Raw genomic sequence first — 27194 nt, forward strand, 5'->3', positions numbered from 1 at the left:
TTAAAGTGGTTCAATACTACATGTACAGAATCTTCTAATTCAGTATATCAACAGTCTGGATCAGAGTGCAAAAAAACATTTTAAGTGTCTACTTGGAGAATCTTTTAGCCAAAGCATAGGAAAGGGGTTTTCCTTCTTCTTTCCATAAATTTTAGCAGTTCATTTCAAGCAGAAGAGCACAAAAAACCTGGGGTTCATTTTCATGTTGTTTTTCAAATATAAATTAGGTGTCTTTTATTGACTTGACTGCTTTTTCTCTTCTGAGTGAGCTGTTCTATATAATCTGCACATTCCTACAGTATTTGCTACAAAGCACGAGATTTTTGCAAAATTCACTAATTCTCAAAACATCTCCATAAAGTTATGCAAAAGTTTTACCAACATCCAAATAATTGCCCATATCAGAAAATAGCAAGTTTGGATACTAAGGAGGTATAAAGAAAGTCTTACAATATCCATTTGTATTGGATACTCGAAACAGTCCTTGTGCAGATACTATCTAAAGCTGTGTCAAAACCAAAGCTAAAAGAGGCAGGTTTCAGCACCAGACCAGGGTATTTAGGTTTGCCATGCAGTCAAAAGAGAGGCTGGCTCTGCCAGACAAGTGGTTGCTCCCAACAAAACCAGGTGTCCAAGGCAGAGGGATGAGTCACCCTCTGGTAGTGCTTCTTGGCTCTTTAATATCTGGTCCTTTTCTAAAGGCCAGTTAAACCAGCTTCCCTCACACTAATACATGCAGCACATATTCTTACACAGCTTTGTGCCTCTTATTAGTCCCAGTGATGTCGTGTTTTAGTACACAACTTGTGGTAGAAACACACTACAAAATTCCCTGAATATTAACAGTATGTACACAAAACCTACTTTAAGCCAACCCCTGTGGGTGAAACGAAACTGATTTCCATTCTTCAATACAGACAATTCCTTAGATACTGTTCTCCAATCTCACCCTGAATTCAGTTGTACTTTCAGTCAAATAAAGAACTGGGATTTGGAATATTGCTTGCATCTACAGGCTTTCTTCGTGCTCCTACATTGTAGCTAAGCAACTGTTATCCTATCAAATACTACTCTATTTGATCATCTGACCCCTAAGCTAGCTTTTAGCTCAATGGAATCCCTCTGAGAGAGATACTACAGATCTAATGCAAAGTATCCTGGAGTGCTGCACATGACAGGAGTGAGCAATCACTAATTTGGGATTTGAGCTGCCTGTTTTGACTATTCAGACCAGGAGTAACAGGATATTGTTTGTAGATATGTATTTAAATGCTTCCAGCTTAAGATTTTTCAGACATAGTTATTTTATGAGCACCAACTTTACAGTTAATAAACCTGGTTTTATACGCTGTAACTAGTGGAAGTTTAAAGCAAGTGTCAGTGGGATGTTTGTTTTCCACAGCAATGGGGAATGAAGTGGCTGCACCACCCTCACCTGCCCTGTAGCATAGACTGTTTTAACAGCCCCACGCAAGCACTGCGTGCAGTTCAGAATCACCACTTTGCGCTCAGCTGCTCTCCTCAGTTCTTCCAGCAGATCTTCTCTCTTGTCTGGGGCATTGCCACTGCCATAAGTTTCGAGTACTATGCCCTCAATGGGAGGCTGAAGAAATGCTCTTACCTGGTTATAAACAAGACAGGGAACAGAGACAAAAGGGATGTTAGGTCATCCTTAACATTTTCACGTATGGCACAGCATTTTTAAGAGTGGTCTGTTCCTGCTATAGTCTTACAGGCTCTCATGCCTTACAGTCTTCTTACACCCTTCTGTGCTTCCTTTTGCAATAGCTGAGACTGTGCAATAAGCTTTTTAAAAATGAGACTTTTCCTCTCTGGCTTCCTTTAAAATTTCTGGAGGGTTAGATTTTAAAATAAACTGTTTTGTACAGTCATTAGCTGATGTGAAAAAAGATGCTATTGATCAAGTGCCATTAACAGGCTGTACTGTTGCACCACTGTTTGGTGCAACAAAAAGGTACAGTTACACTTATGAAATAAATGTTGAATTATTAACTGAGATTAGAACTCCACACCCCTGCCCAGATTTTTTTTGCTTTAGCAAAGAGTTTAGTTAACCAATGTCTGCCTAAGAGACAGAGTGTTTCACCTTTCAGGAAAGAACATTCTAACAAAGCATGAAGTTTTTTAACCCCAAACCAAATTGATTTAACTCAGAGCCACTTATATATTCTGGGCCAGTTGACACTGAAGTAGATATTATGCCTCGCTGTAAGAGAATGCTGTCAGAGGATGCCTAGCAAAGTCCTCTTCCTAGAAAGATGTATTTTCAACCACCTAGATATTTCCTTGCTGATCACATATGCTAAATGCAACACACTGTAAACCCCCATGAGGCTAACTATGCAGTTGGTGTTTTATTGCAAATATACCACCCCTCTGTCTTTCCATCTGCTCATATTCACCTAGAAAGAATACTGATATAATTGGGGAGTGCTGCTTAAACTACTGGATTCAATTTAAGAAGGCAAGAGACACAAAAGACCTGTCAATTTAATGGAACTAATATTAGACAAAAACTTAAAGACTAATTTACCTAAAATCACAGCCTGCAAAATAATTTCTAAAGGCAAAAAAATTGCACTTCTCATTTTCAGCAGCAAAATCCCATTTTTCATTTTCAGCTCTGTATGAATGCTGAGGGTCATGTGAACCATCAGTGTGAGTCAAAATGAACCTTTAAAAAAAAAAAAGAGTTGTAGAAATAATCACACTCCACCCACCATATTGTCTATTCTTTGACAAGATATCTATTAATAGGCCTCAATATGCACCAGGATAATATTTTCCTAGTCACTGTGGCTTGCACCTCTCTAGAAAACCACACTTGACCTATTTATGAGTCCTGATAAGAAATTAATTTTAAGTTCCAGAGCCCAGGCAGTTTATGCAAAAGATATTTGAAAAGCTTTTATCATTTATGGCATATGGAAATAGGCTTGAATGCCCTGATATTTCAAAAAATGCTTATCAGAAGAAGACATATGCTTTCCCTTCCCTCCAAACCCCAACCACTGCTCCAAACAATGCAACTTTCCTACAAGTGTTTGAACATCACTTCAGCCATTTCCAAAGTGAAGTGGGGACACTTACAGCAGCAGCTGTGATTCCTGGGAAGATCCTCAGAAGTCCAACATTCCTGTTCATATTGGTGTGAACTCGGAATTTCTTTTTGGTATTGGCTCTCCAAACCGTTTCCCAGTTTACTGTTAAGAGAAGTGGCCTTTTTAATTTAATATTAAGACATCATATTAAGTACACTTGTAGTACTTGATTCTTACAACTCTGTTTTTAAAATTGTTCTTAGGCAGGGAATTCATGAAAGACAACACACTTTTTAAAGAGGAAATGAAGGCTCATTTAAGACAGAAGAATTAGCAGCTGGTCTGGCATAGGTGAGATATTTACTTGTCATACACTGACCTGAACTTCACTGTTATGTAGTTGGCCTGATACAAGACTGGATTCATGTTTGAAAAACAGACCTTGATCTTCTCAGATGTAAGAGATGACAAATGCAGTTACTGTTGCTGCTGATCACCTCCAGAGTTTATTAGGTAGTTATTAATGATTAAATAAAATAGCAAGGATTCAATTAACTCTGATTATACATTTAGAGCCAGAAGCCAGCTGTTTAACTAATAGTTTGTTTGTGTTGCATTATTAGAAGCCAAGTCATGCATTATTGATTTCAAAATTTTACTACTTCAGTGTAGGAGTGCAGCATTGGTAATGCTGACGGCTCCTACAAGGCAGTGGAAGAGCTTTAACAAACAGCAGCCAACAGCTCAGAGGATTGTGCCTCCATGAAGATAGATCATGCTGTAAAGCTGCCTGCTTTCCCTTCATGAGCTAAGCTTTTGAGATTTTGGAGAAACTCCCAAGCAGCAAGACAGATAAAAGATCTGCGCGCATAATGCCGACTTGCTCTCAGCCATGCAGAGAGTTACTCACACCAATTACGGTTGCAATTTCTTGCAATCAGCAGACAGCCACTTCCAAAAAAAATATAAAAACCAAGAATAAATTTAAAAGCCTCAATTCGGGCCTGCTTTATTGCCACACTACCAGAGACACTAAAAACTATATAATCCATTAAGTCAGGACAAAAAATAGCATTCTCCTATATGACTCTATGAAGTTTTCTTCCCCGTCAGCAACTAGAGTCTCTTCTTTCTAAAAACTGCCATAAGCCATTAACCAGGTCACAAGCAGTTGGCCTGGCATTTCTTTATCCATCCAGTCACACTTCAGCACATGGATTCCTACTGCCCTGGGAGTGGGAGAACAGAAATATAAACCATTTCTGCAGCTTCTTTCTGATAAGCTGTCCAGCATGATTCTGAAACCACCTGGCTGGACTTAGTAGCTATCCAAGTAGCTCTCAAAGGCTTCCAAGAGCTTTCCAGAGCCATTTAGAGACCTGCAGGAGGAACCCAGGGAAGTGCAGAGCCTGTGCATTTGTTCTGCATGAGGTTCATGGGCCTGGCTAACCACATTCAACATGAGCACTGTTAAGAAGCAGCATTGTTTAGCAATAAATCCATTCCTTAAGCCTTCTAAAAATAGGTTAATTCTTTAAAAGCAGCCTCCTCTATAAGAAGGGGTGGCAATAAAATTGTATCACAGCTTGCTTTTCTTTTATCCTCCATAAGGTAGGAGTCCCTGCCAAAACTTCACAAATGAATTCTACTACGTTTGGCAACTGTGAGCATCCCTGATGCCTGCAACCAACTTGAAGAATGAACTGAGGAAACCTGCCTTGGCATGGAGCACTAACACACTGCCAAAAACAGAAGACCAAGGAAAGAGATCAGAGGACAGGTTCAGAAGTCAGACCTACACCAGGCCTATACCTGTACTCTTGGAGTACACTCTACCAAATAACATCTCCAAGATAAATTTAATGCATGCAGACATAGTATAGTGATGTAATTCCAAATTATATTAAAAAGAAGATAAAGATTGCCCTTCCCCTGAGTTAACATTCACTTGGTCATGAACCTCATCAGCCTACATAACGTGTTTGGTGCTGCAGACTCCACAGATGTCAGTTTTCCATTTGCCAAACAAATCTAAAAGGCAGAAAAGGCAGATGTGATGCAAGAGCCAAAGACAAACAAATATACATAGAAGACCGATTTCATCTCAGATTTACTCAGAACTGCTGTAAGTGAGGCAGGACACCATGCAGGGGAAAAAAGAAATTAGAACACACCCTTTGCATCCTCCATCTCAAAGTTTACATCCCCAAAAAGGAACAGTATTTATGTCACATAGGTAAGTTCAAGCATCTTCATTGTACTGAATAAGCCAGCTGTCTTGCTGTGTCATGTCACACAGCAATCTTCTTCTTTTGTTAAGTCAAAGAGCCCAAGAACATAAGAATAACTAACAGTTCTTAAGTAAGAAATTCATATACAAGCAAGTAAAGTGCAAAAAGCTGCATCTCTTGGTGTTCACACCTCTTTTTTATCTTATGGGTAAGAGTGATTAATTAGGGATACTCAGTTTTGGCACAGCACAGAAAACAGTAACCTGCTCTGACTTGGGTGGCCTGTGCTTGTGAAGAGTTTAACTGATACAGCACAATGCATCATGTAAATTGGGATGCAAAAGTGAGGAACAAAGACAAGCTAGCTACTGGTGTGGCACAGCAGAAAGAACGTTCCTAAAGCAGTATACATGAAATAAAGAAGTAATGGCTATTTACAGACTATATTCATAATGGCTTGGGATAGATTGCTCTATTCAGGGAGACTGCATTCAAGATATTAAAGCCTTCTGTTTACTCTTCCAAATCAAACCATCACATAAACAATAGTCTGATATTTCCAATCTCTCCCTCCATAGCAAACACTACAGCCTCTTATCCTGGGGTGACTTTATGATGGTTGTATCATACTGCCAAATTACTGCCAAAAAATTACATCCTTATCTTATGCAGCTTTATTCACACGCATACAGAAAATATGGTGATTGGGTTAGTGCAAAAAAACTCCCAACCTGACTTTAAAAAAAAGTAACTCTACACAGATCAGAAAGCAGAAAATCCCCCTGCTGTTAACACAGTGCAGGTTTCAACTTATAACAGGAGAGCAGCAACTCAGAGTGACACCTCCCTTAGGAGTGGTGACTGAATTCCGAGTTATGAAATCAAACAAGAAATACAGCTTTTCTTGATTGCAGAGCTGCAGACAAACAGCAGTGCTCTCTTCTCATCTCTCTCTGCAGGGCTATGGGTGAGCCCTACCATTATATAAACTGCCCCAGAGTTCACTGTGATTCACAGCAGCAGCAGCTGAGGAGTGGGGAGCACAGGCCAACCCATGGCTGCAAACTCCTGCAGGAGGCAAACGAGCACAGACCCCCTTTCTTGGCAGTTTGTTATAAAACAGTCAACATGCATCTTTGGGAATTAATATTTCAACTGACTGGTGTCATTGCAACAATCAAGATGCCTCCTTAGAAGGGAGCAGGGATGGGGACCAAAATCACTCCAGTGGATAGAGCTGGTATGTGCCTTCATACATAAATGACCTGGGCTTTCTATATAAATTACCAACTAAGATGTGCCAGTGACTAACAGCTTCTCTCTAATGAGATTTGTGGGTAGATGAGCCCAAAAGGGCCTTCTAACTGTTTGCTGCTGTGCCACATCTGCTCACACAAGCTCTGTCCCCTACACAGGTTGTCTTTCATCATGTGGTCCCACACACATGCACCACTCCAGAAGTTACATGCATGTGGGATGAAATAATGCCAGCCACAGTAATAAAGCAAGTTTCATGTGTGCTTCATTAGAACAATCAAGAATAAAGCAATCAATTACAAAATATGCTGAGAATCTTTACAGATCTCAAGAGAAATAGTCTTCCTTGTCACTTCTGTTTTCAAAATATGGGAGAAATCAGGTAATGTACTTTATCTGATACGCTTTGAAATTTTAGAAATATTTCTTATTATTTCCATACTGTCCATTTTATACAGAGATTCTGATTCTGTTGCAAAAGTATTTCCCATCAGCACTGGTTTTCTTACTCAGGAGTGGGCTAGAATTTTTTAATTTCTTACAGGATTTTCCTGTGCTAAGTTGAAAAGCCTAAGGAAGTTGATACACTTGCTCATCTAGAACTGGGTAACAACTCCTATGCAGTGCTAACAAAGCTAAGGATCTGACTGAGAACACAGCCAGTTACAGGATTAGAAATCCACTGGGAGCCTCATCTAAAAAGGGAACAGGATAAGAAATGGATATCATAAATGAAGCAGAGAACTGGAAGGGTAAGGGAGGGAAGAGCACTAAGCTTCTCCCTCTCCTCTCTAGCTCTGAGGTAGACTGTTAACTTTATATGTTTGCTGAGCCATGAACAGAATGTCTTATTCCTGTGCACCAACATGTGATCCCACTGTGCTCCCACTTCCTCCATCCTGCCATCTCTCCCCTTCTGCTTCCCTGGAATTTTCATTCCCAGCTTTGTTAGAACCAGGGAGCCTGAGGAACAGTTTCTGCACATGGCCTACTCCTCCTGGCATCCTCAGGCTGCTCTCTGTAGTGCTGAATCAGCCAGAGCCAGCCCTGTCTACAGGAGGATTAAGACATATTACATACAGTCATTTGGAAAAAAAAAAAAAAAAGTTAAAATATGCTAGATTTGTTTGGTTTGTTTTTAAAAGCCCAAGTGGTTCCTTGTCTCTATGAAAGCTTCATACAAGGAGTGTACAAGACAGAGATGTTTCAAACAATTACTTTGGACAAAATAAAGCAGCACCAGTAGATTGCCCTTACTATAAACTATGTTCTTTCAAAATGAAACAATCCTTCAATAGTGACACTGTCATCTTGGATAAATGATGCTACTCTAACTGGGTAATCAACTGAGGCAAATAAAAATAGAGCCTATCACACCATCAGTTTTTAAATCAGAAATTCCCACTGATCCCAATGAGGCATTTACTGAAAAGATAACAGGTCCCAATATGGGCCAAGGGAAGTGCTTAATAACGTTCTCATTTTTCTACACTAGATAAGAAATCACAAAACAATTCATTCAAATCCAAGAGAGGAATAGCATGCAATTTGCAGCTTGATTTCATTATTGATCAGTCAGTAAACGGAATTTATTCATACCCTGTTTGATGCAGTTCATAAAAACCCAAGGAAGAAGATTCTCCCCAATTTACTGCAACAATCAACTGACAGCACTTCTGCTGATTTCAGAGACATCTGACACAGCACAACAGTGGCAGACTCTCTGCCTGGAGATGTCTCACAGGCAACTACAGTATTTCACAGGCTTCCTCACTTTGTATCTGGCTGTGGCAAACTGATCCTGAAACGTTGTTAAGTGACTCCCAGTCATTAGGTGGAAGAGAGAAGTTTATTTTTCCAGATTGCAGAGTGCCTTTCTCTGGAAGTAGAACCCATTCAGAATGGCACACTGCATGGCACAGGGCTGGGTCCCCTACTGCCACTAATGGCACTTGGCTGAAGAATTCAGGAACTGTCCCCATTTTTTTTTCTAATAATGGAGACTGTCACCAAGTCTACTCCTCTTTAATATCTAGTCTATACAAAAGCAGCTCACATGTTTTTTAATATGTTTTCTGGCAGGTCCTCATTTGGCTAGATTCCAAGTGTGTCTCTCTTCTCCAAAGAAAGGGTGTCATTTATCCAAGAACATTTAAAAACTTTGTAAATGGGTACTGAAACCCTCAGGTAGCTTTTCCCCTTCTTAAGAAACAGACACATAAAAATAACAGGGAGCCTGAGTAAGTTTGGGGAAAAAAAACACTTTTTAGGTCTGCTGCTGTCAGTGTTTGCAGTTCAGGCAGGTCCTAAATATCCAGTAAAGCATCTTGCACAATGACATGCAACAGAGAATCTGTAGAAGCTGGAAGTACTCTGCAATGACTTTTTTCCCTGATTTCAGAGCACAGCATGGTCATTAATGAGATGAAACTCTTTGTTCTTTCAGTCCAAACTCCCTCATTTTATCTTTGGAGCCAGCTTTTTTCTGACACAGGGGCAAACTTCCCTCTGGTTAATCTGGATCTTTAGTCAAAGTCAGCCTAGCTCACATCTATATTCAACAGATAAATGCAGTTGAGTCACAAAGTCTCAGCCTTACTAATATTTAAACAGATTCAGAGCAGATGAAGTGAAGTCAAGCTAGAGGACTTTCAAAGATATTTGACTTTAAAAACGATGTTTCAACTACATAAGCACAGGTTCTTTTCAGCTACAGTTCTATTGCATGCAGCATAAATTATATGGCTTAAGAGATGATGTTGCTTACTTGTAATATCAACCTCAGCATTTGCAAGTGGAGGCAGGTTAGGTGAGGAAAAGGCATTGAAACTCCCAGCATCCACCTTAGTCACCCTATTTCCCCTGTACAGTTTATTATAAAAATACAGGCACACCTGCAAGACAAGTAAAGAAACAGGTCTATGAATAAGCCAGTAATTAAAAGATGCAGTAGATAAATACTGTAGTCCGTCCTTTATAAAGTGTTTTCTAAATCTTTAAAGCAACTCAGAGGCTAGTAGATGTTTACAAGTCTAACCCTTTCAAAAAGTGTTGGCACTTCTGTCACACATTGGTTTAAGAATTTAAGAACAAAATTAAGTTCAAGTCAAGAGCTAACTAGTTTCATAATCCTCTCATGAGGCTTACTCTAGGAGACAGCAAATTTGCCTGAGTCCACTTCAGAGATGGAGGAAAGAAATAGTGTGAGCTTTTTAATAAATTCATCAGTTATGTATAAATTCAGTGTCCAAAACCTAACAAAAGGCCTGGTGAAAATGAGGATAACTTTCAAGAGTTACCACGCATTATGTTCCTTCTCAAGTCTATTAAAGTTTGTCAATTTGAAGGAAAAGAGATACCTCAAAGCTGTTATCAGTTATGAAGATCTTGGCCAGTCAGCTGTTGCTGTTGTCTTACAAGAACTGGCTTTGAAAGCATGGCAGAAGTAAAATAAGGTGTAACCTGACCCATTTTCTCTCTGAGTTTTGAGCAGCACAGCACACACAGCAGGGTACTGAGACTATGGAGGTGCCTCCATGTTCACCAGGTGTATCACTCTCAACACTTCAATCTTCAGGAGCACAGCTAGAAGACACTCCTACCAGTTCTATAGTGACTGGAGAAGTTCAAAGTAACATTCAGTTAAAAACCAGACTTACAGGTACATTTCAGACTTGAGAGTCTTTCTGGATTGCGTATGGGCAAATGGAATATGACCAATGTGAGACCAGCACGTGCTTTGCCATGCAAGCACTGTTACCTCAGTTGAAATCCATTCATCTTCCTGATTAAGTGCAATTCCTTACTGCCTACCAGATATTTAGTGAGTGTTTGTGTCCTGGCTAGAGGGAGAAATGCAGCTTCTTAGATGGTCTTCCCAGCAAACAGACCTCAGGAATCACGAACTGCCCAGCCATCAGCAGTGCCCCCAGAAGGTTGTCTCGGCCGTCATTCTGCAGCTCATAAATGGGCACCTGAAGAGCAGAGACTGGAATTACACCCTGGCCCTTATGTAAAGCCTACACAGCAGAAAAAATGAGTCCAGCTTATGCAATACAAATACATGAATAATTTATGTAACAATGATTTATGACAAAAAAAGTTTTCCTTCTTCGCCCAAACTATTTTAGACTGCAGCAGATGGCGAGACTTCTCTCTCTGCTTAACAGAATTTAAGTGTAATGTAATTTAAGTGCTTAAAAACTAATACAGAGATTTTTCTAATGTGATTAAGAATATTAACACTGGTTCAAAAAAAAATATAAAAACTAGTAAGTAGGCATAGTTAAAAAGTAACTGAGCATAGGAGAAGTGATGATAGAGAGAAAAAGCAACACCCCCAGAACATACAGAACTGTCACTACGGGCTTCACAACAGCTCTCTTGCACCATCTTTCCTCATAGCATAGTAAAACTGAGCCAGCAGGTTATTACTGACAGAAAAGGGCAAGATTAAAAACAGAAATTTAGTCTGCTGAGTGATGATCTCCATGCCTTTTCAGACTGCCTCTTTATTAAAAGAGAGTGCTTCTTTCAGCAATTATTAAAAAAGAAAATCACATGCTCCCTTGCTGGATCATATGCCAGATACATCTCCAAGCAATAAAACCAAAAAGAAAGCAAAACCTTGAGTGATGTATCACGACTAGGCTGCTCCACGTCAAGACAGCAAGTGGGAGCCTACTTCTTCCTAGACTTTTGTATTTTGACTTCAAATAGACCACATGTGAAAGGGAAGTTATGAGATTGAGGAGGGGAAATTTACAATGTGATGTTTCATCTTTCCTTTGTGATTAGAGCAGTATTTTACACTCAAGCAAGCTATTCTAGTAAGACAACCCCTCCCCCTCAGACAATATGCAAAGGGCTGATCTCCAACTAAGAGAATGAAAATTAATAAATGTAGTCTTTAGAGAAAAGGAAACAGACCATATTAGATGCTTTGTGGAACAGAAATGATCAAAAATGCATCTAATGATTTAAGCTTATTTTTTTAAATTATAAAGAATGCAACAATGAGTAATGTAAGTTGAGATAACAACCGATGAAGTAAAAAATACTAAGCTTCAGGGCTTTTAAAGAAAAGAAGACAGCTGACAACCAGTGGCCACCTGAGGCTGGAAAAATGCTTCTCATATAAACCGATTAGTACACAATGGCCAATGACAGCCTCTTATGTTTTTCTCTGAAGCATCTGGCCCCAGCCATAATGAACTCCTGGTCTGATTTGGTACAGAGTTGTGAAGTCATTAATGATAAAATTATGGGGCAGATCCTCAGCTGGTGAGCAATCATTTCTCACTCATTTCTGTCAGCACTGTGACCATCCACCCTGGCCAGGGGCATGGCCTGCACTGCTAAGCTGTACAGTGATAATCAGGATACAGCCAAAAATGAGGATTCCTGCTTCAAGTTCGAATTAATTCCATTACCTGAGATCCTGTCAGAACAATAGTTTTGCCCAGGTTCTCACACATGAAGGACAGGGCTGAAGCTGTGTACGCCATGGTATCAGTACCATGCAGGATCACAAAACCATCGTACTTCTCGTAGTGCTCCTGCAGGTGGAGAGACAGTTTTCAAACTGTTAAAGAAATGCCCTGGCACCAGCAGCTGAGGTACACAGGGCATGACTTCCATTGATTCAGGCAACAGCACAATGCCTTAGAGGGTACTGCACACACAACTCCTCCCAAACTTCCCCTGTTTCCAGTTTAAATACAGTTAAGGGTTAATCGGACACTGAGCACTAGAGTCAGTAATTCTGATTATGGAACAGTCAAAGAGATTCTTCTGTGTATACATATTAATGCAGCGTTTTTAAACCAGAAGACTCCTAATTAAGAAAAGCTTAGCAATGGCTTTAAACAGGAATGTTAACATATGCAAATCAGGCGTATAGTCTGATGTCTTGTTGCCGCTTTTACTTTAGGGATTACACCATTTACAGGAACAGATTAGGCAAACCGGGGCTATCATAATATAGGGGAAAAACCAATCTGTTTAATCCATGGCAGACAGGCAACCGCCAGTGTCAGAGTGCCCTCTTCTGATGGAAAGCCATCCTTTCCACAGCAGAACCTGGGGGAGAGGCTTCTTATTCATTAATGGAGACATTCACCTGCTGGTTTTTGAGAATGCCCTTACACTATCAGGCACATGCACTATCAAAATGAATTTTATAAAAATTTATATATATATAAATAAATATATATATAATCTACATACAATTCCACACAAGAGGTGGGATTTTTTTGTAATGCAAAGCCATGAATCACACTCCTCATCCTGTGAGAATAGTTATCTGCTGGCTTTTGGAAGAGAAAGGAATTGGTTCAGCTACTTGAAGAATGGTGGACATAACAAACACTGCAGGGAGAGACACTGATGTCTCTGATGTAACTTGGTAACATGGAAAGGATTACACAGAACTCTAAGCAGATATATGAAGTGCCAGCATGGAGAGGAAAAAAGAAGTTTAAACAAGATTTTTCTTAAATTACACTCCTCATGTTACACTAGGCACACACACTTGGCACCTCCTTATAATAAGGTCATCTCCAAACTAATTTGTAGATTCCTACTTGTCCTTTTGCTATTTCTTCACTGATACTCATGTCTGACTACCTGTTGCTACCTAGTGGAAGTTTCAGGGGGTTTCTGCTTATCTCTAACAACAGAGCCAACACAACTGCCAGTGCTGCAAGGTCTTTCTGCAGGCCAAACTACAATGTGATGCAAAAACCGTGCTGCAGCCATTCAGCAAGGCAGCAACAAGGTAAGGAGGCTGCAAGAATGGCCAAGAAATAGCCACCTGTCCTCTCTAGATCAGTACATCCACAAGTACCTTCAGTCTTACGGACCTTATCAGATGCAAAAGAACATAGTTTAGTTTAAGGCTCATAATAGAAAAGATCAGGTTGCCAATTAAGGAGATATCCCACAGAAACATCTTGGAATGTTTTAGTCTGGAAAATCATCATGTTAGAGCTGTGGCAGGCAAGTGTCCAAGGTGAACACAAAGTGGCAGTGTCTGTACACAACCTGGACACTTGAAAAGGGCTCCTTTTTTTTGGCCTTCTCAGCAATTTTCATTTGGATTACACAAACTGGGCATACAGAGAACCTGGGTACAAGGAAAAAACCCACTTTTTTGTAATAAAAACTAATATGCCAATAAGGGGAAAAAGGTAAATGCTCTCCTGTTCAGCATGGGATTGCTGCCTTCTCTTGGCCCTGGGCTTTTCCCAACTGCACCCCTGCTTCATCCTAGAGACTTTCCATGAACACACCAGATCCATCTCTTCTGTGCCTGGGCAAGTTGTATTTGATAGCAAAGCAACCTCCCAAGTTTGCTGATGCTGAACCTTCAGCAGCATTGCCTGCATTATTGAACTGTTCATGCATTGCTAAGTGTGGTGGAAGAAGGGAATTTACACTATAAAGCTCACTATCACAGACTGGGAGAGCAGTATCTTCCTAGCCCCATAGTTATTTATTTCTGTCAGCTATGTATGAATTCCTGGTGTGAAGCATTTGAAGTGTTTTGCGGTTTTGCTTTTTTTAAAAGCACACAGCTAAGTTCAGACAAGGGACAGGAGCACAGAAATGCTGATTTTTTTTTTATTTTTTTTTTAATTCTAGAGAAGGATGTAATGAGTTTATCTATTTGTGCAGAAATATCTAGGGCTTTAAACATTTTCCACTGTAGAAAACCTAACCATGGCAGCAATTTTCCCTACTGGTTGCAAAGCTAAAGCTAGTCCAGTCCATGTGTGCCCAGAGTAAGAATTGCATAAAGACATTCAATTATTTTCTATGTCAATAACCAACTATTAAGCTATCTGAGCACTCAAATGATGTGTAACTAAGCAACCTTCAGCTAAGTTACCCATACTTAAGGATTTTATTCAACATTTTTGGACAGTGAATTTAAGTCAATGTTTTAGGATACATCAACCTACATATTACATGCCTTATTCAATCACAGCTGCAAATTTATTTTATTGTATGGAATTATGGCATGGCTCATCCTTGGAAGAACGATGTAACTTTAAGGAGTTGACAACATTTTCAAATGAAATAAAAATTCTGCAAACTTTGCAAGCACAGTACTTCTTACTTTGCAAGTCACTGATTAAGGTACTTTACATTTAAAGAAACAAATACATATGTAAAATGCTACTGAATTGTTTTATCTTCCTAAGTATACTAGATATACTGCCGGTTTTGTTTAAGTGAAAAATGAATTTATATCCCAAACCTCAAGTTTCTTTGCAATTTTGGCCCAGTCATCTGGTGTCATGTTGGAAGAATCAAGCAGTGGCGAGAGCTCAAGGATTGTGTAAAAAATTCTCTTGTTTTGCTTGGAGAGACTATGAAGAAAGAGAATTGAAAAAAAAAATCTTAGTGTTAATATCAACTCATCACTTTCTGATTTTTTCTTTAAATCAGTAGTTTTCACACTTTTCCTTCCCATCCCCCAGATCTAGGTGAAAAATCTGGAAATTAAATTCCAAGTTTAAAAGTTCATGGCTTGATGTAGTTTAAAGCATAAATACCTAAATTTAATCTAATAATAAATACAACTTGGGAGGCAGACATGGGTGGTTTCTGGGCTGTTAGTGCACATTGCTGGGTCATGTCCAGCCTCTCATCCACCAGCACTTCCAAGTCCTTCTGGGCAGGGCTGCTCTCCATCTGTTCATCCCAGCCTGGATGGATACCAGGGCTCCCCTGACCCAGGTGCAGCACCAGCACTTGGTCTTGTTAAACCTCATGAGATTCACATGGGCCCAGTTCTTGAGCTTGCCCAGGTCCCTCTGGATGGAATCCCACTCTTCAGGTGTGTCAACAGCACCACTCAGCTTGGTGTCATCTGCAAGTTTGCTGAGGCTGCCCTCAATCCCTCCATCCCTGTCATGAATGGAGATATTAAATAACACTGGTCCCAATACAGACCCCTGAGAAATACCACTTGTCCCTGATGTCCATCACGACTCTGAGCCATTGACCATCACCTTCTGCCTGTAACCATCCAATCAATTCCTCATCCACTGAACAGTCCACCCATCAAACCCATCTCTCTACAATTTAGAGAAAAGGATCTTGTAGGGGACCACATCAAAAGTTTCACAGGAAGTCCCAGTAAGCTGTGCTAGCTGAAATCACCTTCCTGTCCTCCATGTTCCTTAGCAGAGCTTCTAGAAAGATCTGTTTCATGACTTTCCCTTCCCCTCCCAGAGGGGAGGTTGACAGATCAGTGGTTCCCATGATCTTCTTTTCTATCCTTTTCTGAAGTTGGGTGCAGTATTTCCCTTTTTCGAGTCACCTGAGACTTCTAATAAAATCTGTAGACTCATTCCCCCTATGAAGCCTCTAAGACTGCTGCATACAGCAGAGAGAGCATTTAAACAATGTGTTTAAACTTACATCCTGTACCTATGAAGTCAGACTTCACATGAAAAACTTCCTTGCTGGATATCACATTTACACATGCTAAGAGTAACTGTGGAAGTCAGCTGACAATCTGTGACAAGAAAGCTCTCCTGAAAATGTGCTGTTTGAATAAAACATGACATTCTGATACCAGAAACCAGCCCTGTCTTCAACTTCAGATGCCTCTCTCCAAAAAACGATCGTGTCATTCCTCTTATACTGACGTTACACACCGATATACAAAGTTCACAAAAATTTCTCCCCTCAGGAAGTCACAATATTTCTCAACCACCTAGTTAAAATATCACTTGGCTAGCACAAAAGACAAGATGGCAAACTGCCACAACTAACCTCCAGAAACAGCACTCAGCAGTGCCAGAAAAACAAGACGAGTTTAGTTTTTAAACCTCAGGGTTTTTTATGTGAATGATTGTTTTAAGCTTTTCTGGTTTTCAGGGAAAGATGTGCCAAGAGAAGTATATTCAGGACTCATACAGGTATATTAGTCTAGCTTTGTTATGTTTCTAATCCCTTAAGTATTTAAAAGTTATTCAAGCACCATGTCATAATAGAACTCAGTTTTTCCTTAGGGTAAGCATCATATTTAACACAAACTGTATACTCATATAAATTCTACTGCACCCAGGTGTCCATTAGTTTTTTCCTTTAGTTCTTTTCCTGCTATCTGCCTTTTAAGGGGTTACTTTTAAAAGTTTTATAGAGACCTCAATACAAAGTAGAAAAAAAATCATAAACCTTTAACTTTCTTTGAATATCCTGGTTTTCTCCATAAAGATTAATGAGTATCCATTTTTACTCATATAGAAAACCAGCTATGGTCCCATTTATTTTTGAACAACTGTGTAAAATCATCATTTGTGCAAAGTTAGCATGTTTACAGGGGTACAGTCATTCATCACAGCTAGGGAATATTTCATATTATCATACTGCCCTCTAAATAAAACCTATAAGCTTATTAACCATTGCCCAACAGTTAAGAAGCAGTGCAGATTAATTATAAGCCCATTGCTTATTATCATAATGTTGCATAAATTTGGGAAAAACAATCAGCTTTTAGAGCTTTTAAAAACAGAAGGCCTGCAGAACTAAAGCATGAGGCCTATTCACAGATGCATTAATTACATTTTTCAGACATATGCTGAAGATGATTCACATGGAGCTGTATATAGTTTTCATAGTTTATGTAGAATACTTGTATGTTTGCACAGCAGCAAATTAATATATATAAAAAAAAAAACAGGAATAGATTGCCCAGAATGGTTACTTGTTGCCTACTGTAAGTTATTTCTCAAGCAGTTCTAAGGAACTTCATTTTAAATATACCCAAACACATATTTTTATCACACAAACATGGTGGACTTTTTTCTTTTAAAATAATATAAGCATTTTTGCTAATCTCATTACAGATTCTTCATGTCAAATGCCTAGAGATGTAATTACCTGAAAAAGAAGCAGGTATTTGCTAACCCCTCTGTACTCACGGGAGCACCAGTGTGTTCTCTGGGAATCCATGGCAGTTGTTCAGCTTTCTTTCCCGGGCGTACGCCTCGTCGTGCAGCATCGGCATCGTTTTCAAACTGCTTACTAATTTATTGGCCTCAGGAGCAAGCCCTTATAAACAAAGAATGAAGGAAGTGAATAAAAGAGCAGGGATGGAAGGAAGTGAGTGGCATGGTAAGGAGGGAAGAAGACAAGTTACACAGCAGTTTGCCCATCCTTCCAAATTAAACAGTCTATTGCCAGTTTAAAACCATGAAAAATGAACATAACTAATAAATATTCATGCAGCTATTCTTTTCTTGACTTGAAGTAGATAAATCCTTTATTTAAGAGAAATAATGTTTCAAATCTCCTCCACATCAAACATTTGTGCTTTGACCTATTTTTCATTGTTGCTTGTCTGCAAATACTTATTAGAAGCAGGGACAGGAAGCCAATTTTTGCAACTGAAGCAAAAAGCTATCATTCTCTTTCACACCTGCTATAGCTATTACTTAGTAATAGTAGTAAAATACTTAAAAAGCACCCAGTTGTGATATATACTAGGTACTTTCCCCTAGCAGGTTTAAGACTGAACATCTGAACTGACAGAAGGTTAAGAAGTGCCTAAACCTCTGAATAGAAAACATTGAAAGCATGGATGCATCTCCAACTCTGCTCTCCCTCTCCCTGCCCATGATAGGGACTGTCTGTGGCAGGGACCCTAAAACAGCTGCTGTTTAAACTAACCCAAGAACATGTTTGGTGTTTGGTGGACCTGCAGGTGTCCTGGTTGCAAACAGATATTTCAAAGGGAATCTGCATGTTGTTCTCTGTTAGCCAGAAAGGCACCTAATGTTGTGATGTTACAGCCCTCAGCATCACAGAACTGAGTTCACCTGTGAAGCCAGCCTGCAACTCATCTCCCAGTACCCTGTTTCAGGAATCACAGCAACAGTCCTGGCATCCAGAATCAGAAGCCACCCTGGTTTTCTGAGTCTGACTTCTTGAGACAGTTTTCTTACAAGGAAACTTCCAACAGAGGTACTTCCTTCTGGACTTCAAGATTTTGTCAAGTTCAGTTTAATCTCAGTTTTATATCACCAGTTTATATGGAAAACAAACCATTAAACCTCATTATTCTACTTCTGTTAGTTCTAGTTATTTCTATTTGAATTCTCTCCTATTTCCTAGTTCTGATTATTTAAACATGATTCTCATCCAAGTTAGCACCTCTAATTATTTTTGGTTCACCTTCAAACAGCATGGTTTATTTCAAATACTCAAAACCCAGAAAATATTTTCAATAGTATTTCTAGCTTTTTCCATTTACTTTCCAAGCTGATGGAAAAATCCTTAAGAACTCCCTGATCTCCCTCCTGGCTTGCCTTAAATTAAGAAGGGGGCCTCTTCATAGCCAACTTCCTCACAGGACAGCAACAGCATTTGAGTGGATTTCTTTGGATTACTGCCAGAATACTTTGTTTTACAAAATATACTTAAAACACTTTCAAGCCCTGGATGTTTCATTCATTCAGCTATAATCCCTGCTTTTCCTACTAAGGATGTTCCTAGCTTAGTCACAAATGGCCACTTCTGCAGTGCCTGGGCAATGAGTCATTTTGGCTCGGAAATGCAGCCCAGTTTCAAGTGTTTCCTGGGTGTTTTCTGATTATTCTTCTGTTTGTCCAGTGTTCATCTTGCTCTGAATATTGACAGTGGATTAGACTGTTTATTTTTTGTATTTGCCACAGGAACTGGAGAGCTGATGTACAATAATGTTCTTTAATCCCTTCTCTATAAACAGCAGTTCCTCATCTCTTAATCACAAATCTGTCAGGATTTTTCTGTAATTGCTTGCACTGAATGTAAACTTTTTTTAAGGCATTCTGCAGATGTATCCAAGATGACCCACTTACAACCCAGACAGCCCCTCACATACATCCACATCTAGCAGTGATTTCTGCTTTACAGCTTCAAGAAGCAAACACGGGGGAACTCAAGTGCAATGGTTTTAAGAACACTTCTACTTTACTACACATGGAAAACAGCTTTTGTGAGCCAAGCTTGTTGACAAAGTATTTGAAACAACTTCACCCCTGCAGAGAAGGGGCAGGCTGTGTGACTTGTCCAAATAGCTTTCATCACCTTCTGTCCTGTCCCTTGTCAGCTGGCCAGCCCTGGCATCACAGAGCAGGTGGACAAAGGCAGAATGGCAAACAGGCACCTGTGGCCAAGGAGTACAATCATGGTTTTGTCTCACCTACAGTCCAGGACTCTGCTTTTCACTCTGGTGCTATAGATAGCACAGTTATAGCTACCTGCCAAACAAGATATCCTGCAACCTGTGCTGCTGCAGAGAACAGGGAGCAAAAATATTAATTGCAGCAGTTACATTACTTGGAGCTTTCACCAGTGAGGTATAAAGATTTCAAACAGGAAAAGGTTTGGACTACAGTAGCCAGTCTTTTAGCAATCTAGAATGTCTAAAAAAGACAAAAAACTAAGCTACCTAAATAGACTATTCCAAGATAGGTAATCTTTTAAAGGGTATTTAGCTTAGCTCTACTTGGATTTTTGGATTTTGTTTTGTTTTCCTTATTACAGGTAAAAGCTAGGAAAGAGACCTAGCCCACATGCCCAAGGAAAAGATCTTCCTGAAGGCAACTTGATGGAAAGATCACTATCACAGTAACCTCACTCTGGAGTGCAGTAAGGTTCTCTTTCTGAAATGAGCTACTGATAAGCCAAAAGAAACTGATGTAGGAGGAAATAAGTAGGAGTAAGAAACTTTTAAAATGCACTGAAGTGGCTTGAGAGCAAAAACATGAATGAGAGAGTCTGTACCTGAGTCTGGTTGTCATCCAAGTCACATGAACTGAAACAGACTATTCATCCTCTGAAAATGACTCCTGCACAGGTAATGTAGGTGTGCAGAAATTCCAACAGGAATTTCCAAGACATGCTGGAGTTGCCAGATGAGCTACTTCTCTTCACCATGCTTGAAGTAAAACACTTGTAGCTCTAGGAAGGGTTGTAAACAGGCACTTTCCATCCACTGATAAATAAAAGAAATGAGCATCTATTGTATCTTCCCTTGAAGCATGCTGCCTTTCCCATGCCCTTTCATTAGCTTCTGTCTGAACACTAAAGACTGCCAAATATTCTGAAAGAGGTATTCTGGCTGCTCTGCAGCTAGATGTGGGTATGAAAAGCAGGTCAAAACCCCCCCACAGGATGCAGCAAGTCAGCATCATTGGATCACAACTGTTAGATTGTTTGCACATGCTGTAATGATTGACACTTGTTAAGCAAAAGGAAAAAAAACAAGATGAGAGGAGGTTATAAAGTTCATTCATAAAAGAACGAGACACGTGATTATAATTTATTCACTTAAAAGAGGAATTTAGAAAGCTGAGGAAATAAAAGTAGGAAATTGTTTTAGTATAAACAATGCAAACTGAGAAAGGCAAGTCAGCACATGGCTTTGAAATATGGACTTTTTTTTTTACAACTTTGACAGATTAAAAACAAAGATGACAGCCATAAAAAACAAAGAACACCTTATAGCATCTTTACTACAGTAATAAGGATCAGCCAATCACCATCTCCTGAGAAGAAAGGACATGTATTTGAAAAAAATCAAGTCTAGGAAGCTCCAAGGTGAAGCCCCAAGTGTTTCAATCCTACAATAAGAAGCAAAGAGGGTATTTCAGACAGGAGCACAAAACTCTGTCGTAGGGATCACAAGGACCCGTGCTTTTGAATCTAGAGACACACACGCTGCGGAAGCCCTGGGATGCTCCACTGACTTCCAAGTAAACAAGGAAAGAAATTAAACAGATTTTCACCGAAATTGGACTGTTTCCCTCTCACTCCCACTCCTTATGTTACTTTGTTTCCCTTTAATCCAACGCTGGCATGCACACAGCCCTACAGCAAGTCAGACCTGACTGAAATCCATTTTTTCCCCAGACACACTAATGGGTTGATGTTTCTCTTATCCCTTGGGGTCTGTGTCTACTGAGTGATGATCAAGGGGTGCTCAGGTGCCACTCCTACCAGCTGCTGGACTGGGGGCCTGTGGAGGTGTCAGCTGAGTTTGGGCACCTATCTGCTGACATTTAGGGGCACCTAAAAACACACAGCATATACCTGTAGGTACCTAAGAAGCCTTCAGATAAAATGCAGGTGTTATACTGACACATCTCAGTGTTCAGTTTTGGATGTAAACATTTTCCAGCTGCAGGGAGAGAGTTTGGCATATATAGGCTGGCATATCTAGTTTGGCATATCTATCAAGCCTCCCCCTCCCTCGGTAAGGTAAGGTAAGGCAGAACTCTTCAGTGATTTCATGAAAGAAGACAAGAGCTGGTGGGAGTGCCGTCCCAAGACTGGCACTGCATCCGATCTCGCCCATCCCGACACCTGGCAGCTGCCACACTCGCATCCGCTGCGCCTGCCAGGTCACCACTGGAAAATCCTCGTCACGGCCGCCAGCCCCAGCGGCCCACGCTCTTCCCAGCAGGAATGCCAGGCACACGCTCTCTGGGCGGCCGGTGACAGTGGCTCATTTAGGGCTAAAAACAGCCTGCACGATTAGTGCGACGAAGCCGGTTTCATTTTCAGTGCGCAAGGTAGAGCAGAAAGGACTCACGCTGCAGGAAACACGTTGTCCTCTGCCAAAAGCCGCTGCCGCTCGCGGTGACGCTCACAAGGATGCCCATCAGCTGAGCTACCGGGTGATCCAGCTGATGGGAGCCGGCGATTAGAGGGAGCCGCTCACACCAGCGATGCTGCACCGCAAACCGCGCCGGGTCGCCGCGGTCGCGCCGCGCCGAGGCAGCCCCGGCCGCATCCCCACCGCCAGCCCCGCTCCCCACGGCCGGCCCCGCTCCCCACGGCCAGCCCGACACCCCCGCCGCCGGCCCTCACCCTTGACGTCCTGCACCATGCCGATGGTGCCGCCCGTGTTGATGACCAGCACCCTCGCCTCGGCCTTGGCGGAGGGGGCCGGGGGGCAGCCGGGGCGCTCCTGGGGCCGGGGCCCGGCCAGGGCTCTGAGCAGGGAGCGCGGCTGTCCCGCCGCCACCTCCATCCCGCGTCGCAGGATCCGCTACCTCCCGGCCGCCCGGACAACGGGGAGTTTTAGAGGGCGGGAGGGCGGGGGCGGGGCCGCCCTTCCCGCTGCCCCGGGGGCGGGCAGAGCCGCCGTGCCGGCCCGCCCGAGCGCGGGGAGCGCCGTGAGGGGCAGCGGCCGTGAGAAGCAGCCCCGGCACCGCCCCCTGCACTTTGCGCTGCGGGCAGCGCCGGCCCGGGCGGATGGCAAAGCCCTTCATGCTTGAAGGAGAAGCCAAGAGCAGCCGCGCGTTCTGGGCCCGGGGAGGAGGGAGGGGACACAGGGCTCAGGGTCAGCCCGGCCAGAGCACCTGCGTCGTCCTCTTTTTCCTCTTTTTCCTTCATGGGGAAGAAGGTGGGAACTGCTCCTGCTTACCTGGCCTCAGAGGCGACTCCTGCCCACCCAGCGTCTCCCAAAACAGCGCCCCTGCCCCCTCCATACCAGCGTTCTAATCTGCACCCTCAGCTTCCATGCAGATGGATTCCTTTGAGGATCGGGTAGGAGATCAGCTGTGAGGAGGCTGAAGTTGTTTTCAAGGAAATCTGGTAAATCTTTAGGTCTGATGTCGTAAGATTTGTTATTACTGTTGTTAAAACTGTAAAGCAAAATCAGCAAAGCAAGTGGCTAAAACGCAGTGAGCCAGTTACTGGGGGCAGTAGCTGCTGGAAACTGCATGAGCTGAGAAGCAGCTGCTGCACAAGTACCTGAGGCTAAACGTGTCCCTCAAGTGCCTGAGTTACTCAGTACGTCAAAGGAAGAACATACTTCCTGTAGGAACGTGGTAGAGTTGTTTTGGCTCCTGGTCATATGAACGTCGTTTGTACTCTGCACTGCACCTTCTAAAGGAAATGAAGGTAAAAATAGGGATTGTGGGATAGTCCAAGCAATTTCTTCTACTTCCAATTCCTGTGACTCCAAAAGGAATAAATGTTATGTTCTCCTCCCACGTTGTCAATCTCTCTCTTGGTCTGAGTGGCCCAAACCGTGGCACAGAATTCCAGATGTGGTCCCACAAGTGAAGAGTAGAGGGCAGTGATCATTCCCCTGTTGTTTGCTGGCTCTAATTGTCCTGCTAGTGCAGCCCAGCCTTCGCTTTCATCACTGCAAGGACCCTTTGCTGCCTCATATATGACTTGTCCATAGGACCCCCAAACCCTTTTTGCACAGCTGCTACTTACATTTTTTATCTATACTGTAGGCTATTGAACAAAACCCAACAGTGTCTGAAAGCAGAAACAGTGTAGTAACTCCAGCTGCTGGAATACACTGTGTGTATTCACACATCCACAACAAAATTTTTTAAGTGAACAAACATTTGGATCTGCTGCAGGGAAACACTTTTTTCAAAAGAATGAAAAAATTACATCTAATTCCTGTTACGTATCAAAGAAACACATTCCACTTCCTTCATACATTTCTGGCACAGATCTCAAAGCATCTTCATTCATTGTACTCTTTTCCCTGTGCTACTCAGAGGAAAAAAAGGAATCAAGATCACCTGAAAAGAATATGATGAAGAGTTTTAAACTCTACAGAAAGGTCATTTTAGGTTCTGCGGGACTCCCTCCAGAAAGAACAAAACTGAAGTTCCATTTGAGTAGGATTACTAGAGTTGTTCAGAAATTTAACACTTTCTTTCACAGAATAATCAGCTTTTGAAAATGTTTCTGGCAAAAAAAAAGTTATTTTCCTTTTTTTTTTTAACATTACACACTGTTGATTTATTTTGGTTTTTTCAATAAAAAATATTTTTTCATTCAAAAAAATCAAAACTGTATGCTATTTGCTATATACACCTGATAATCATTTTGTATATTAGAATACAGAATTCTGAATGGTATCCTTGGATTAGAAAAGTGATCCCAAGTAAATTGCACAATGATGTCCAGAAATTACTCATTGCACAAACAGAAGGGTGAAGGACAAAAGACCAAGTGGTACCACTTCCAGAGAAACCAGTAACAGAATTCATGGGAATAACACCTGAATAAGAGATATTGACAATAGAAAAAGAAACCCAATGGAGATGCTCAGAGAACTGCAACACATGCACATCCCTGGAATGATGCAACAGGCACCAGATTGCCTGAGGGCAGAGAACTCAAGCTTAGAATTCATTTCCAGGGAAGAACTGATTGCAGCATTTCTAATAGCTCAACAACAGACCCAGGCTGTGCATCTCACAACATAAGCTTGGAAGCAACAAAAGTACCTCTGAAAATGTAACTGGCAAAGCTATGTCCCAAAAAGTGATTTCCTTGCAAGCAGAGAAGAATGATGGCCTTGGATGACTTAATGCACATGAGTTCTGGGCTTGCAGCAATTTTAAAGCAGGGAGTTTTGGAACCCAAATAGCAAAGTGGCATTTAACAGAGGAAGGTGGTATTTAACGTTCTGTACCTCACAGCATCCCATACATGAGCAGGAACATTGATGGCACTTGTTGGAAAGAGTTTCTGCCCTCACAGCCTCTTAAAGTCTCCAACAGCTGGATAGCAGCCCTACAGTCTGTCAGCATGACCTTTCTGATGTATTAACTGGTGTTCATGAAGGCAATGGACTCTCCATATCTGCTGAATGAGCTAGGGCCTCCTTTAAAGAATTCAGTGTCAATTTCTAGACCAGTGGAAACAGCAGCAAGACAGGAAAGAGCAAGCCAGAAAAAATCTGTTCCCTCTTTGCCTGCTGCAGGTAGAATAATTCTGCTTTAAGCAAGATAAATCATGGACATACATCAAGATGGAAGGGAATATCATGTACCTGGGAAGGTATCTGGGAGCTAGAATGGTTTTTGGTTGTGCTGTAGGTAGATGGTGGCAGAAGATAATGTTTGAATACAGAGGAGTGTTGAAGACCAGGAAGATGATGAAAAACAAAGAAAGCTGCAAGAAAGTATCACTTTGTTCCTGAGCTGGTGCTTGAAAGAGGTGAAGGGGGAAGGAAGGTCAGGATTGGGCAGAGACTGGGCAACAGAAATGAAACTGCAGAGGGTCTCAGGAGAGGGAGACTCTTCCAAGGCAGGTGATGCTTGGAGTACCAAGACTCCTTTGGAGTTTCAGCCTCTGTCTTTCCTTCTTTTCTAAGTGCCAGCAACCTACACCCAGCGTCTGTGAGCTGCACCAGCTGATACCCCCTGGGCACAGAGGTTACCAAAAGATGAGGGGAATGTCACCCCTGGTTCCTCAACTGATATTTGGCAGTGCTGCAGAGACCTTGCTCTGTTCTTCCAGGAGAATCACGTTGTCAGGATGAACAGCAAAAGGGAAAAGGAAATAACACAGTTGGGAATTTCACCATTCCTTCCCCCAAAGAGGATGTGTGTAGGGATTAGAGTGCTTTGAATGAACCCAGCTGAGTCCTGCTGAGCCTGTGGCCACTTGCACTGTGGCAGCTGTGCTCTCTGCAGGGAGTGCAAGTGGGGAACTCAAGGTGAGAGTGCATGTCAGTGTGAAGTGATCCATTTCCAGAAAAAACAGGACTGTCCTTCTTTAGCTGGGTGGAGTTCTAGGAGGTACAGAGGAGTGCATGTAGATCCTACTTTGACCTTTCCTAGCAGTGTTCTGTTGCTGTTGGCATCTATTCCAAAAGCTTGCCCGTAGATTTTACAAGAGCTTTTGTTTACAGTGCAAAGAGAGAATTGAATTACCAGGAAAAGGAAGGCCAGAGATGGAACTTGAGTCATGAAGGGATGGTGACTTGATGGGCCACAGTGAGTGCAGTCCCAAGAGACTCTGCCTTGCTTGACCCGTGGTCAGGTGTCCTGGGCTCACTTACAGTGACCACCTCCTGCTGCTGAACTCTGACCTGCCCAGAGTGAGAACTGGGTGAGACAAAGGGCTTTTAAAGAGTCCAACAGATGATGGCCTGAGGGAACAGAATTCTCTTGGACAAACTACAGCAAAGCTGCAGCTTGCTAACCAGAGGTGAGACCCTCTTCTCTGAACCTAGGATTTGTGGAGTTTGTTTCATCTTGAGAAAGGAAAACACCGTTGTGTGTGACAGCTGTCTCAAAATCAAGTCCAACACACAGTCTTCCTGCAGGCCTCCTGGAAGCTCTGGTGAACCTTTATTTATGTTGTTTCACAACAGCTGAGGTGACTGCCTAGCTAGATCATCCATCAAAAATAATGAACCTATTAAGAAACCTCCATATATTTTGGACCCATTTTTGAGGATGTCCTTCTCTGTTCTCAACAACTGTCCCTTCCAACAAGCAGAGGTAGGAGGCCTGCATGGATGAATAAGTAACTCCAGGTAAGAATTAAGCACATAAAGTGTTCAAGAGGTGGAAGAAGGGACACGTGTCCCAGAAGGAATGTAGAGGTACTGTCAGAATATGCAGGAGTGTTGTTATGAAAGGCAAGGCTCACCTGAAATTGAATTTACAGAGGGATATGAAGCTTCAACAAGAAAGGTTTCTAAGGTAACTAAGCAGCCAAAGCGTGACTAGGGAAAAGGTGGGGCCAAGGCAGGACACTTGGTGACAAAGGACACGGGAAAGCTGACAATGCCACCTTTGTCTCAGTCTTCACTGGTTGTTTTTGCCTTTAGGAACCCCAGGCACTTAAGGCATTGTAAAATGCAGGG

General features: G+C 41.7%; 1 protein-coding gene across 3 annotated transcripts in view; it reads right to left on the reverse strand.

The window, feature by feature from the left end:
* ASPG (asparaginase) overlaps window positions 1-22725 on the reverse strand; it is a 44743-nt gene extending 22018 nt beyond the window's left edge. The window contains exons 1-8 of one of the 3 annotated variants that reach the window (XR_011679098.1): window positions 22424-22725; window positions 17491-17620; window positions 14814-14925; window positions 11983-12108; window positions 10441-10524; window positions 9318-9444; window positions 3112-3224; window positions 1436-1621 (exon numbers count right to left, since the gene is read on the reverse strand). Coding sequence is in view for 2 of the 3 variants with exons in the window: in XM_071426329.1 (XP_071282430.1) it covers window positions 1436-1621; window positions 3112-3224; window positions 9318-9444; window positions 10441-10524; window positions 11983-12108; window positions 14814-14925; window positions 17491-17620; window positions 22424-22586 (1041 nt within the window). In the remaining variant the exon portion in view is untranslated. The remainder of the gene's footprint in view (window positions 1-1435; window positions 1622-3111; window positions 3225-9317; window positions 9445-10440; window positions 10525-11982; window positions 12109-14813; window positions 14926-17490; window positions 17621-22423) is intronic. The other 2 variants (XM_071426329.1, XM_071426330.1) reach the window with 2 other exon arrangements.
* Between the last annotated feature and the right edge of the window lie 4469 nt (window positions 22726-27194).

Source organism: Agelaius tricolor, unplaced genomic scaffold, assembly GCF_023055355.1.
Source record: "Agelaius tricolor isolate 1412-34295 unplaced genomic scaffold, bAgeTri1.0.p SCAF_5, whole genome shotgun sequence".
Lineage (NCBI taxonomy): Eukaryota > Metazoa > Chordata > Aves > Passeriformes > Icteridae > Agelaius > Agelaius tricolor.